The following is a 14,870-nucleotide window of genomic DNA, read 5'->3' on the forward strand; positions in this document are numbered from 1 at the left end:
AATCTAAGTACAATATTAAGATGTAACCTATAATTAAGATTAGTTACATAATGAAAAATTTAAGTATCTTAAAATCATTACTATATGTATTTATGAGCAAACCAAATAAACAAGGGGAAAAACAGTCAAATATTGATTTAACATTTGTTTGCAAATCTAAATGTTTTTTTTTTTTTTTTTTCAATGGTAGTTTAATCGTTCGTAAACCACACCTCATGAAGCGGAGGTTTTCGAATCTTTCCTTCCTCTTTTCTTGTGTGGACATATTCAAAAAAAAAAAAAAAAATCTAAATGTTGCACTAAACTTTAATAAATCATGAGTATTGAAGTTTGTCATAAAAATTAATTTGTGAAAGAAATATCGAAATTTAATTTGCTAATGACATTATATAATCTACATACCATTATAAGTTTAATTTGATTAATTAACCATTAGGCGGGTGAAGACACGCGCCAAGTCTTGGTCTTGAAGAATCTGCCGCGAATAGAAAAAAGCGAAAGACGTCAGCAACGGGCAACAGGCAAATGGACACGCAAGTCCGCACGGGCAACGGGCAGCACCAGACGCCGTATTTTTCATCCACTGAACGCTGTTATACACCAACAAAAAGTTGAAAGAAATCAGTCTGAGCGCCGAACCTCAGCTTCGTCTATCCGAACCCAGGTACGGACCTCTCAAAGCCTCTCTCTCGAAAAAGCCAAGCACCGTCGAGAATAATGGAACCAAAGTAAGAGAGAGAGAGAGAGAGAGAGAGAGTGAGTTGTAGGGAGAGAAAGTGTTGGAGAGAGAGAGAAAGATGGGTCAGATCGTGAAGAGGAAGAAGAAGGGGAGGCCGTCGAAGGCAGATCTGGCGCGCCGAGCTGAGGAGGTGGCGGCGGCGGAGATGGACCTGAGGCGGAGCCTCCGGCGCCGGAATGTGAGGTACAACATAGACTACGACGATTACCTGGACGAGGAGGACGAGGAGGACGAGGAGGACGAGAGGAGGAGGGAGAGGAAGCTCAAGCTGTTGATGAAGCTCAACCAGGGGAGCGAGCTGCCGGCGCCGGCACCGAGCCGCGCCCGCTCGGAGTCGCGTGATGGGCACGCGTCGGAGGATGAGTGCGAGCGGAAGCCGCTGAAAAAGAGGAGGATCGGCAACGGTCGCGATGACGACGATGAGGAACAAGAAGAAGACGATGATGATGACCATGGTGGTGTTGGTGTTGAGGATGAGGAGGTATGTATGGTATCATTGTACGGATCTGATCAAAGAGTTGAAGGAAGAGAAGAAGGTGAGAGAGAGAGAAGAGAGAGAGAGAGAGTACAGCTCAGCTGAAATCAGCGAGAGAGAGATTTTTACGTGATTGGTCCAGACTTCAACGTGACTCTCTCTCTCACTCACACTCTGTGTCGGGGAAGTGAGAGTTAGTAACGGTTGGGTCAACTGTCAAAAACTAACACAAACCCACAAGAATCTGATCACGCTCCCCCACCTCTCTCACTCTCTCTCTACCCACCTCTTTCTCTCTCCCTCTATATATATCTTTATATCCCTCTCTCTCTTAATTGTGCATTGCCTGCCTTATCTGTCTCTGTCCGTGTGTCTGTCTCTATCTATCTCGCACTCATAAACGCAGTCCTAATCGTACCCTTTTAGCATTTTCATATATGGGTGTACGGTACTTACATGTGTGGTTTTGGTGGGCTACGATGTTTGACAGGAAAGGGGGAGAAAGGTGGACTCCAAGGGGCTCGATTCTGCTCCAGGTTCGTTTTGGTTTTATGGGTTCTTGATTTTGTGTAATGGGTTTGGTTTGATTTTCTTGTATTATGTGAGGATTTGGTTTATGGGTTTCGATTGTTTTGTGAAATAAGGCTTTTATTTGATGTGGGGTTATTGAATTTGGCTTTTATTTTGATCAGGGACGCCGTCGAATGATCCGTCTGGGGTTCCATTGCCTGATAAGAAGACACTGGAGTTGATCCTTGACAAGCTTCAGAAGTATGGAATTTCTTTGTTGTCAATCTACCTTTTGATTTTGCAAAGCTTAGGAAGTTTCTGATGTTAGTATCTATATCGTGGCAGGAAGGACACGTACGGTGTTTATGCAGAGCCGGTTGATCCTGAGGAGGTGTTTGGAATATCTATTTTTCTGTTTTGTAAATGTTAGTCTGGGCTTTGAAGCCGTTTTTGGCGCTGGTGTTTGAAATTGTTTTCGTGACTGCAGCTTCCGGATTATCACGATGTGATTGAGCATCCGATGGACTTTGCCACGGTGAGGAAGAAGTTAGCAAATGGATCGTATACTACCTTGGAACTGTTTGAGGTTTGTACCCATATTTTAGTTTTGCCTGGCTTATGTATACAGTATTATTACTCGGGTCTTTGGGATATGGGGCTTCGTTATAATGTGGTTGTGAGGAGATCGAGCGTAGTTGTGAAGCACTCACAGTCTTGGTTGAAGGAGGCTTCGTTTTGTCTTACCGCCCACTCTCCTCTCAGCCGTTTGTAATGTGAAAATGATGATTCAAAGGACAGCTACCATCACGGACTATACTGGTGGCGAATATGGATGGTGAATTAGAGATGGGGCAGGTTACATTTAGTGAATATATTAATCAAAAACTTTGGGTGCATTTTGTGTAGGTAAGAGAGAGAGAGAGAGAGAGAGAGAGGGAAGGGGGAAAACATTTCCAATATTTTGAATCTGGTAGGTGATAAGCGTAGGAAAGGTTGCTTATAATATGAATGTGCACCGCATCCTCTTATCAAAGATAATTACTAAAATATGGGAAGGAATGATCTGTTTCGGTGAGATATTTGCATTGCGCACCCTATCTCAATCTAATCTTGACCTTCTGTTTTGTGAAATTTTGAGATTCTTTTATGTAAGTTTGTTCATAATGTGACTAGGAGGAACATGTGGGTTTGCATGGTTCAGTCCTTGTTGACTAGGCTATGCTACATTCAATTCCAAGTCTTCTCTATGTTATTGATATAGCCCTCATCACTTATCAAAAAAATTGATATAGCCCTCATCAAATGCCAGACTTGTATTCATACCGTACTTGAGTTATGCTCTGTAATTTAAGGGCCATTGCCTAGGTGCCTTACTTTGACACACTAATGGGTGAAAGATGTTGGAGATCTTGTAGTGATAGGTTTCAAGAAGTAAGTGGCATTTGACTATTGTTAGAAGGACAAATATTATATTAATTTGGAGAAGAAGTGATCTAGATTAAGATTGATTATGATGCTTGTTTTATTCCGAATCTAAGAAATGTGGTTGGTAGCATCCATATTGACCATGGGGTAGTTTATTTTTCTCCCTTTTCTATGTAACCGTACTGGTTGGTATGACAGAATGCTCTAAGGTAAAAGATTGAGCTATTTAGGATTAAGAAATTAAATCCAGAATGTGCTGGTGGTGAAGGTGATTGTGTGAATTCTTTTAGTTAGGTTGCTGAGGGACTTTTGGCAATTGATGATTACACTATATTTGAAGTTAGACTGCTGATCTTTGCTTCAGAACTGGTTGATCCTCTCCATCGGTAAGCTAGTTTGGTTGGTTGAAATGCTGTCTTTGCAAAGAGGGGCACCGTCACTATGGATCTTTCATTGTCAAGTGTTTGGATCACTTTTACTTTTTCAATGTTCTGCTTCTTCTTCTTGTTTTTTAATGTTATTTTATTTTTTATTTTTTACTGATGTCTATGTTCATTTGTCAGTGAATACTGAGAAATCAATTTTTTAAAATTGATTTTCTTTTTCTCTTCTCTATATATTGTCCTCCGCTCTTTTGCTTATTGGTGAATATATTAATTATAAAAATAGAAATGCTTCGGAGGGTGAGACAAGTAATGCATATTACTAGAAGAATGTGGTTGTCACTATAGCCGCAAAATGTATAATTTCCAATAATATGGTTTGCAAAATGTTTTAGTTGAACAGAATGGTTGTGGAATTGTAGTAGGATCAAAGTCAAGAATGCTATGAATTGTGGAATTGTAGTAGGGTAACTGATAAGTTAGGGTTCAAAGTCAAGAATGCTATGAACATCAAGGGAACACAACTAAAATTTTGTTATAATTGGCCTGGGTTGTATGTGCTTTTCCCTCTAAAAGTGCACCTTTCTTTTTGGTGAGAGAAAGTAATTGGCACAAAGCCACTGTTTTTTTCTACCACAAATATCACTGTACAAAGTGGAGTGAAGATTTAAATGTGCTTTACGGAGCACATATATTTTCTAGATGGTGGTGGTATGTGGTTTTTCTTCTCTTTTGGGGGTGGCAGTGGTTGGAAGAAGGTGAAGCAGTAGTTCTTGAAATTGGGACAACAGAAGCTGTTATAACCTTTGGCCATAAGTTCAACTTGTCTCTGACAGTGGGAAATTATTCTGCATGTCAAGTAAAGGGCTCTTGCTGATGCTACTGTATTCAGTTAATGCTTACTTATCTTTCATGTAAAACCCAACATGAGAGACATTACTGGATGTTTTGCTCCATTCAGTGACTGAGGCTTGTCGTGTAGACTAATCAATGTAATTTAACTAGTTAAGGTTGATCTCTGCGAAAAACTGAGAGAATCAACGTAATATGTCATCTTTGCTCTAGTTATGATTTTTTTTTTCTCAGGCATATAATGTATATCACAATCCACTCCTTTCTCTGTAGATTCACTCTATGTGACTGAATTAGTACAACAATTTTTGGCTATATTTGGTTGCATTCTCATGAAACAGTTTTTGGAGAACAAAAAGAAATTTTGGAACATGCTGGTGTTAGCAATTTCCTTTTTCCTGTACTAGGAACAAAATGTAGAAACAGAAAGATGTACTATGAGAGTAGGCTGTTTTCAAGAATAACCTGAACTGTTTTTGGAAAACGTGTTCCAAGACGTCTTGGCACCTTTTTTTTTTTTTAAAAAAAAAAGTTCTGAAATATTGAAAACCTTTCACCAGATAAAAGAACCAAAGAGCCCTGATTTTCTGTTGTGTTCTTCATCTTTGTTTTGTTTGTCTTATTTTTTATATCTTTTTTCCTTTTTCAACGGGCTATGACTTTGGTGTAGAGTGGGTCATGCCTAGAAGGGTGGTGGAATTGTTGGCTAGCTGGAGAGGTCAATTGAGAAGCCATTGCATGTTAAAGGCTTGGAGGATGGCTCCTTTGTGCTTAATGTGGTGGATTTTGAGAGAGTGAAATGTAAGAAGCTTCGAAGATTGTGAGAGATTGGTGTTAGAGTTAAAAGCTGTTATGTTCAAATCTCTTTATGCTTGGATGGATGTGTACAATAGTAATCGCTTTTCTAGTTTTACGGAATTTTTGACTTGTGCTCTTTTTCGCCCTAATTGGGGGTCTTTCTTGTATACTTAATATGTATTTGAGTTGCACCCCTCTGCGCCTTATAATGAGATTGTTTTGCTTATAAAATAAATGTGAAAAAAATATTTTGGTAGGTTTTGCCTCCCAACATCAACCTTCTAAACAAAAGATATCTGATGAAACTTTAGGATTTCCTCTTTTTAGGAAAGTACAGAACAATTCCTAGGAGAATTATTTTTCATATTCAGATCATAGGTGTCTATGTCAGATGCTCATATGTTTGGTCAGAATGTATCTCTTGCTATTCAACCAAGAGAGAGAGAGCTACTTTATCATCTGTATCGTTTGTTATGATTGTAATTGTCCATGGTTAAATACTTTTGTAATGCTAATCTTATTTCCTTCAATTCTAAGTAACTTAGATTTTTGGGCTAGATTTCTTCCTGCGAAGGAATTACATGAAGTAAAAGAATGCTTCATTATATATTTACTTAGTAAAGTTGGTTTTCTTAATGCAGAGTGATATTTTCTTAATTTGCTCAAATGCAATGCAATACAATGCACCAGACACCATATACTATAAACAGGTATAAGAATTTTGACCGATTCTTATTCTTTGCCTCAGTTTGTTTCACCTATCTTGTCTTGTTTGTTAGTTTTATGACACAATTATTTATGAAAAAGGCCCGTTCCATACAAGAGTTGGCAACAAAGAAATTCGAGAGGTTAAGGAGTGAATTTGAACGCTCTGAGAAAGAGTTGAAGTCTGATCAGAAAACAAGATCCAATTCCTTAATCAAGAAGCCAGTAAAGAAGCCATTCTGCCGGACCTCGCAGGAGCCTGTTGGCTCTGATTTCTCCACTGGTGCCACTCTTGCCACCATTGGAGATGTTCAGAACAGTACCAACCTGAACCAAGGTGGTGGTTGTGAGAGGCCTAGTAACATTGATGGTGTTGTAGAGGGTAATCCTTCCCTAATTGATACTAATCTTGAGAAGGCAGAAGAGCTATCATCAGGTATCATGAAGAAGGTTTTCCCCTTCCACCATTATGTACAACAATGATGATAGATGTATGTAAAAGAACTTGTAGACTTTGGCAATTTGTTTTAGCCATTACTTGCCTAGAATCAGATTCATAACTTGTTTCTAATTTATCGCTAAACTACGCGTGGTAGTTTGCAATCACACTCAATCATCTCTGGCCAGTATTGATTGGGATGGCTTGCCAATCATCATTTTTAGTTTTCAAGATTACACTTCATCCCATCATGGTCATGTTGTTATCTTCTAATTGCTTTGATTGCTGTACTATTTAGGGAAGGGTCTGCTTTCTAGATTGGGAAGAAAGCAATTTGTGTTTGATGATAACCGCCGTGCAACATATAACATTTCCAATCATCCAGTTGTTAGATCAGATTCAATACTTACAACCTTTGAGGCAGAAATTAAGCAGCTGGTTGCTGTATGTCACGAGTAAACTGGTTCCTTGAATAGTTTCCCTTTCTACTTGTCTTATTTTTGTTTTAATTATAATTATAATTTTTTTTTCTTCTGATTTTGCTTCTGTAAATCAGGTTGGACTTCATGCAGAATATTCTTATGCTAGGAGTCTTGCTCGTTTTGCTGCAACTCTTGGACCTATTGCATGGAAAGTTGCCTCCCAGAGAATTGAAAACGCATTACCCACTGGGTGTAAATTTGGTCGTGGTTGGGTTGGAGAGTACGAGCCACTTCCAACTCCTGTACTAATGCTTGAGAACCATGCCCAGAAAGAACCTGGTTTAGTTCCAAAGTTGCAGTCTAATGCTGAATTGAGAAAAGATGACAAAACTAAGACTCCTGTTCCTGCTAAGGAGCATCCTGTAAGTGGGCCTACTTCAGAGGGGAAACAATCTTTGTTTGGTCCAGCCAGTGCTCATACTTCAGAAGGGAAATTATCTGTGCCTGGTTCTGCTGGAATAAAGCCCAGTACTCCTGATAATGCCATTTACCAGAAGCAAAATCCCCAATCTAGGAATTTTGCCAAGCCTGAGAATAAGGTTATAAAGCAATTTGAATTGAATTCCTTGCCCTCTGTGCAGCAAAATAATGCTGAGCTTATTGCTGAAAAGCAGTTTTCAAGCAATTCAGAAATGGCGGGCTCAAGGTCCAAAGAGCCGATCTCAAGAAACATAAATCTTTCTCAGCCTGTGCCTTTGAAGCAGCCTGATACTGATGGAGTTGCTACTGGAGGGTTGCCTAATGGAAAAGTCAGCAACAATGGTTTTAATAACAGGATGAGTAGTCCATCTTCTGAGACTGTTCCAAATCACATGGCTAGAGGTTACTTTCCCCGTGGACAGGAGCAGGTCCTTACTGACCCAGTTCAGTTGATGAGAATTTTGACTGAAAGAGCTCAGAAGCAGCAGAAATCTTCAAATCAGTCTCCAGTTGAAACCCCACAGGTCATGTCCTCTGTTCCATCTGTAAGGAGAGAGGACACGAACAATGCTGCCGCAGCTGCTGCCCGTGCGTGGATGTCCATAGGGGCTGGAGGGTTTAAACAAGCAACAGAAACTTCCAGCTTGCCCAAAACTCAGATTTCTGCAGATCCATCATACAATCCAACTCGGGAATTTCGTCCACAAATTTCTCAAGTGAGGGGAGAGTTTCCGCTTTCTGTGGGGATGCAATCTCAGTCTGAGAAGAACAGTTTTCCACTTCAGGCGTTTGTACCACAACCTGTTCGGGTGGGCAATGAAGCACAATTCCAAAACCGACCCATGGCTTTTCCTCAATTAGCACCGGCTGACTTGTCTAGGTTTCAGGTTCAGTACCCTTGGCGAGGTCTCAGTCCTCGCGCCCAACCTAGGGCTAAGCAGGAAACTCTTCCTCCCGACTTGAATATCGGTTTCCAGTCTCCGGGGTCTCCTGTGAGACCATCCTCTGGCGTTCTTGTTGATTCCCAGCAGCCAGATCTGGCTTTGCAACTCTGATTGAGGATGGACTTTCTGAGGAATCAGACAGATAGGGAAGAGAGTGGAGGTCAATTTGGCTCCTGTCTCAGCGACATGGGTTTTGTTTGATCTCTCCCCCCGCCTTAGTTGCATGGAATGTGCAAATACCATTGGTTTGAAATGACTGATTATCTGGGTTTCATAGTGCCATTTGTTGAAAATACTGTATTCCCAGTGTTGGATTCAGGAATTGAGATGTCTTACATCATTTTACTCTCTTGACTGGGGTTTGCTCATACAGAGAAGATTTTGTTCAGTCAGGTGAGTTAGCTTGAGATGAGATTATTCTAGTGGATTTGAGGAAAGAATTCAGCCACTTTGTTATTTTCTAAATGAGGATTATTGACTTGCAGCAGCAGAGTTATATCATATATCAGGGAGCAATAACATTTGAAAATTTCGGCAGAAGGATGATTGATTTTATGAATGTTACCAATTGCTTAGAAGTTCCAAGTCTTGACGGAAAATGCATAACATGTAGTGATGCCTTGTACATTAGTTACAGGTGGATGAGAATTAGTTGTTAGCCTCTATGTAATTCCATTTTTAATGCCAGTTGATACTGCCAATATTATTATGTAAATGAGAATTTATAATCTCTGAAATGGAAAATTTCTGATGTTATCTTCTCTAAATTCTCCATTTTTTTTCTAATGGTGTTTTCGCCATTTAGTTGGTAGCTCTATTATTTTGAAGGGGACTTTACCTTGTGTGGAGAGAATCAAAGGGTGACACCGTATGTTTTCCAAGGGTAAAACTTAGAATGCAAATGTGTTGGGCAAATTGACACATTGGAGAATTTTTTAGTGAAACTATAATATAGCATGTGGAGATGTTATTCAACTCAAAAGTTTAAGTCTTTGAATTTGAGTACAACTATATTATATTAGTTACTCACATAATCATATAATGGGTTATGCATTTAATTATTCGTGTCTTTTGCGAACAAGGAAACTTAGAGCACTAACAATAGCTTTCCAACCATTTTTCTTCAATTTAGAGAATAAGACCACTTTTTGATTCTCTATAAAAAAAAAAACACTTCACCATAGATTCTCTTATTTTTTTCCTATATGAATTAAATACTATTTCTTTTTATCATTGTAACCAATGAGAGGAGAGAGGAGGGAGAATTGTTGGGACATGTAAAAGAGAGGAGAGAGAATTAGTTATTTATAATCTAATAATGCATTGGGCATTTACAGTGTTTTCCAATGCATTGGAAAGCACTATAAATGCCATTTGATGTTAGTTATATTTAGGGCTTTTGATGTGAGTGTTTTTTTTATGTTTTTTTTGAAATTTTTCCTAAACATAGGGAAATGAATGAGCTATAAGGAGTCTGCTGCTAGTGCTTTCACTAATTATAAGGCCACTGCTACAAGATTGTGAGGTAAAGACTTAAAAAATCACCCACGAATGGTGTCACAATTGAAGTGTCAGAAATGTTAGGGTTTGAGTCCTTAGAGTTTTGAGGGTAATTTAATCTTTATAATATTTTCCTAATCCTATAAAATAGAATGCTTGTATTAGGTTAATATAAGTTGAATAATATAATAAACTCCACTTTTTGTGTCTAAGCCGTTCATACAACTTTGACTGAAAATAGCCAATGCGCCCAAATTTCAAGTTGTACATAACCCACTACCACCCACTACCACTACTTTTTCAGTAACAGCCTTATGACATCTTTTCTAATATACAGATTTGATGTTCTTACACTTACACATTTATACTCAACATAACAACTCTACAATCAGGGAGAGGGGGAGGGGGAGGGGGCATCTGCTATTGAAAATGATTCATTCAAAGGTTAATCTTATTCTGTGTCAAAAGCAAAAAGCCAATTTCATGACCAAATTTTGGCAGGTCAATAGGATGCACCACAGGAGCACAAGCACAGAGCAACCTGTTGATCAGAACTAAGAATACAGGGGACCAACCAATTTGACAGTAAATTGAGACATCAGAAATTGTAGAAGACACCTACTAATATTGATTCAAGACAATATATACTACTACACATATATGCTTTTTCTGGCATGGACCCTTCTGCTACAAAAGGCTTGCCATGCAAGAAAATCATCAGCTAAGCTACATAAATATGCAACAGCTACACCATGGACTTAATCGCTTAAACTTTGAGAGCTTCTTGTTGAAAGAGCGGCAAATGGAATCCGAAAGCTTCTCTTTTGCTTATTCTTGGATGTTTTCCCTCGAAGTTCCTTCTGATTTCTGATGACACAAACATCGCCATCACATATGTACTGTTTAGACTCAGAGGACTCTGAGAAACAACTGAAGAAGCTTGAGAGCAAAGCCATGGAGATTTTGAGGCTCTAACTCCATATCTCCCTGGACAAATATATATATAGATCAGGCCATTTTACATGTGCAAAGAGATTTTTTATTTTTTTCTCAGGGTCAGAATATAAGGCCAAATGGTCAATATTAGCAGGCTCTGATTTGACAATGCGACACCTAAAACGTGTTGAACTTGGGCATCGGATAGCTAGGCTGTGTGGTTCGTGTACATGTCTATTTTTGAGTGCCTGAAATGAATCATCGTAAAACAAGAAAGTCGTATTCTGAACGAGGATCCAATATTGGTCTTTTACTATAAAAACCACCTCAGTGGAGCGGACCGGACTTATTGAAATTATCTGCTCATTTTTGCGGACGTAAGCATACTCTTAAGCTACGTAAATTTGATGTGTTTTTGTATCCAAACTATCAACACCCATCTACGATTAACCCTTTAACCCTTTCAATCTACAATCTACAATCTACAATTAAAATGGCTCATAATTTCAACCATTATATATATATATATATATATATATATATAGCATTGCTTTTATTTGATAGAAAATAATTTAGCAGCTGCCAACCTAAAAAATTACAGTTTAATGTTGACTTGTTCTTAATAAATATCAATATTTATAGGGCTACATTAATTATATGATACTTACATAAATGGGCCAGAAACATCCAATATCGTGGCTTGTTTGGAAACCACTCTCTCCTCTGGCCGACAAAAGAGAAGAAAGAGAAGTCAAATTATCTCACCCCTTTTTTTTTTCCCCATAAATATCTATGACCATTTGCAGAAGCTTCTCTTAAGTTCTTATCTAAATTTTAGTTAAAAATTACTTAATTTTTTTCTATTAACTTTCAAGAACACCACATATCATACTCTATAAATCTTTTTCTACTCTATTAAAATAATCTTTTTAATAATTTTATATTAATTTTTTTTAACAAAATTTTCATTTTTATCTCATGTTCAGTCTTGTTGTAAGTGCACTTGCGAGTGTTGAGTTACACATTGAGAAAATATAAAAGAAAAGAGTACTTAATATACTTAAGTGGACCTTAGCCCATTAGTTTAGGTTTTAAGGTTAGAGTTGTGTTCAACTATGTATTAATATACTCTTGGTAAAAACTCCATAACCGCTTTATCTCCTAACAAGTGGTATCAGAGCCATGGTTAGCTTCCTGGGACAGGTGTCTGGGCGCGTTGGGTTTAGAGTTATATCTGCATCCGCAACTCTTAACGCGAGACACTCTTGGAAATGTAAAATGACTCACAAGCGAAGGGGGAGATTGTTGTGAGTGTTGAGTCCCATGAGTCCCACATTGAAAAAATATAAAAGAAAATAGTACTTAATATACTTAAGTGAACCTTAGCTCATTAGAGTTGTGTTCAACTAATTACATTAATGTATTTTTGGTAAAAACTTCATAACCGCTTTATCTCCCAACAAGTCTAGAGAAGTTATGTTAAATCACATTTTATCCTAAAAGCTTAAGCTGATATCTGGTAAGAGGTAAATTTAATTACTTAATCATTAACGAGCTACATTACCAATATTATAGCTCCTTTTTATTTTAGCTTGAAAAATAGATAAGCCAATATATATAGAGTAGTTTTGGAAAGTTCTATCTAAATTTTATGGCTCTAACAATTAATAGCGAAATTAAAAAAATGATAAAAATCATTCTCTATCTCATCTTTCACCCATTTCTTTATCGTGAATGGATGAATTCACCATTGAATTTGCAAAAATAGATGGTAAAATCATGCGTAAAAGGCCTCTTGAAATTAATCTCTTTTTATATATATATATATATATATTGGATTTAGACAATGATTTGTGATAGTAAAGAGTGAGGAAATTTTGACTGAGTCATAACTCTTTGTCATAGGCCAACTCTCCCATGTTGTGGGATTTGAGGAAACTCCGATCCGGATGCATATTTATCACATTATATTAACTCTCACTTATCTTAATGCTAAACATCCTTTTTTGTCGCTAAAAGTTGATATGACTTTTAAAATTCCTATTAGATCAAAACTAAATAATAATTTATCACAAATTTAATGGTTAATTTTAAACACCGCATTAATTTTGAAGGGACATAAGTGAGACACAAGGAGGAGATTTAGCATTACACGGTAATTAATAACCAACTTTGTTGGATGGTTTTTCTTTTATTGGTAGCTCCTCTAAATATCATGTGATAATTACGAGTAATTCTAGAATTTTTTTCTCTTGAGTCTCTCGTGGCTATTAAAATCATCATTTGATTAAAATCTAATAATGATCAATCACAAGCCCAATGATAATTTTAATAGCTACATCATTCTTGGAGGGAGACAAGATAAACTTGTAGCATTACTCGATAATTACAGTAGAAGCTTCGATTAATCGTTACTGAGAAGCAGGCCGTCAATTCACCTCTTCCAACAAACGCGATAATTAAACCTTTTTTTTTTTTTTTGGTGATTCATAATTAAACTTTACAGAAATTTAGGCAAGCTTGCTTCAATCTAGCGGGATTTAAAATTAGAACATGATTAATAGAAGTTAATTTTTTTTTAATATTAGTTTATTTAAAACAAGATTTTTTTTTCTTCAATTAATTCACTTAGGATAATTTATTATAATGCTTAATTTTTCAAGATTTTGTTTGTTTTTAACATAATGCTAATGCTTATATATTTCTTCATGGTTTCCATTTCTCGATGATATAGTATAGAAATTGATCAATAGATCACAAGAAAGATTTTATGGCTAGAATCTGAAAGTTCTCATTTGGCAGAGATTTTTCAAAATGTTTCACGTTTTAAAAGTGCCCTTATGTGACATAAAGATAAAAACCCGTTTTTATGTTTCAATTGTTTGTTAATTTATTTATCACGAGAAAAAAAACAGAAAACAAAAACAAACATCGTCTAAATTTATTTATTTTCTATTTTTTTAAAAAAAAAAATGTTTGGTTTTCATCTTTCTCTTATCTCTAAATTTACTTTGTGAGACTACATGTAGATCTCACAGATTTAATGGTAGATTGACAGAAGAAATGGGCAAAAGATAAGTAAGAAATAAATGTATAACACTTCTCCATTTTTTTTTTAGGCAAATAACTAAATTATCTGATTTGATAAGCTAAAAATGTTTTCACATCTTTGTCAATTTTGTGATGTGCTTTATACTTTTGAAATAGAAACAATTCATGTAAAAATGTGTTAAAATAAGCTACATGGGCAGCTTCATTACACGAAATCCCCGTCTTATATCTATTAGTGAATCAAAATAACCTAGTTAATCCATTTAAATTTTGACCTACTGTCTCAGTATTGTAATTGACTAATTTCCTTTCATAACCAAGTTGCTTACTATTGCTTGGACTGCGCCATCAATGGCCGAAATGGAAACTTTATTTATGCATCTTTATAAGGAACAAGCATCAAAATAGATTGTCTGCAAAAGCCAAGCCCTAGGTACTCTAGTACCATTTACTTCTTCCGCCTCCCTTTCTGCTATGCCATTAATTAGTACTAGTTTACAACGATGTACCTTGGTTGCCTTTTACCTTTTACCTTTTGCCTCACTAGAAATGTGAAAAACCAAGGTTAATTTTAATTCGATTTATTTATTTAAACGGGCAAAAACTTTAGTCCATATCGAGTTGAGAAGTGGTATAGGTATAAAAAATTATCAATCGTAGCTAAACTCGTACCCAAAAATCATAGAACTATCACAGTTGCCAAATTCCAATAACATTGGGTCTCTCTTTCTCTAGATTGGCTTCCAATAATTTCGTTTTCTAGATATTAATTACCACAGTGAAAAGTGCCAAACCAAGGCTGTATCCACTCAGCATATGAGCAAATAAGATATATAGGAAAACAGCCAAAAAGTGCTGTAAAAAGGAACTCAGCCAAGAGGGCAAATAAATATAGCGCCTAAAATGGTACACCATGAAGTTCTAGCGCAATAGTAGCCCCCTCACCTCTAAATTGCTCTCACTCCCCCAAACCCCATCTCTTGTGGGTCATCTTAGAGAGGCCCTCCAATTCCATGCTCTGCCTCCTCAGCCCTTACGCCGCCATCATTGCAGCCTCTCTTTTCTCTATCAGATGCTCACAAAATCAAAGCTCACATTTTTGCATGCTATAACAGCAATTTCCTGATTCTGGCTTTCCTTTCTTCTTTGTCATTAAGCAAACCCAAACATCCAAGAGCCCGACAAACAAAGTACATTCGAACCCCATCTGA

The 14,870-nt window shown here is 37.1% G+C and overlaps 1 protein-coding gene across 2 annotated transcripts; it reads left to right on the forward strand.

Annotated features, from left to right (window-relative positions):
• Window positions 1-623: 623 nt before the first annotated feature.
• On the forward strand, window positions 624-8,933 carry LOC132173981 (DNA-binding bromodomain-containing protein). 2 transcript variants are annotated; one of them, XR_009439367.2, is made up of 10 exons: window positions 624-1,220; window positions 1,705-1,750; window positions 1,907-1,985; window positions 2,070-2,115; window positions 2,212-2,310; window positions 5,824-5,892; window positions 5,990-6,323; window positions 6,625-6,770; window positions 6,883-8,565; window positions 8,658-8,933. XR_009439367.2 is itself a non-coding variant. In XM_059585695.2 (9 exons), the coding sequence occupies exons 1-9, from the start codon at window positions 798-800 to the stop codon at window positions 8,281-8,283; spliced, it is 2,643 nt and encodes an 880-aa protein (XP_059441678.2). In that variant the 5' UTR covers window positions 624-797; the 3' UTR covers window positions 8,284-8,933. The 2 variants fall into 2 exon arrangements, 1 of the variants encoding a protein (XP_059441678.2); XM_059585695.2 differs by having other exon boundaries at window positions 6,883-8,933.
• The last annotated feature ends 5,937 nt before the right edge of the window (window positions 8,934-14,870 follow it).

This window comes from Corylus avellana, chromosome 3 (genome assembly GCF_965113065.1).
Source record: "Corylus avellana chromosome 3, dhCorAvel1.hap1.2, whole genome shotgun sequence".
NCBI lineage: Eukaryota > Viridiplantae > Streptophyta > Magnoliopsida > Fagales > Betulaceae > Corylus > Corylus avellana.

Bases quoted from the DNA above. Each gene is read 5' to 3' on its own strand.
- LOC132173981 (XM_059585695.2), top strand. From the start codon at position 798: ATGGGTCAGATCGTGAAGAGGAAGAAGAAGGGGAGGCCGTCGAAGGCA. The intron at 1,221-1,704 runs GTATGTATGGTA...GATGTTTGACAG, and splicing joins TTGGTGTTGAGGATGAGGAG to GAAAGGGGGAGAAAGGTGGA. The intron at 6,324-6,624 runs GTATCATGAAGA...TGTACTATTTAG, and splicing joins GGCAGAAGAGCTATCATCAG to GGAAGGGTCTGCTTTCTAGA.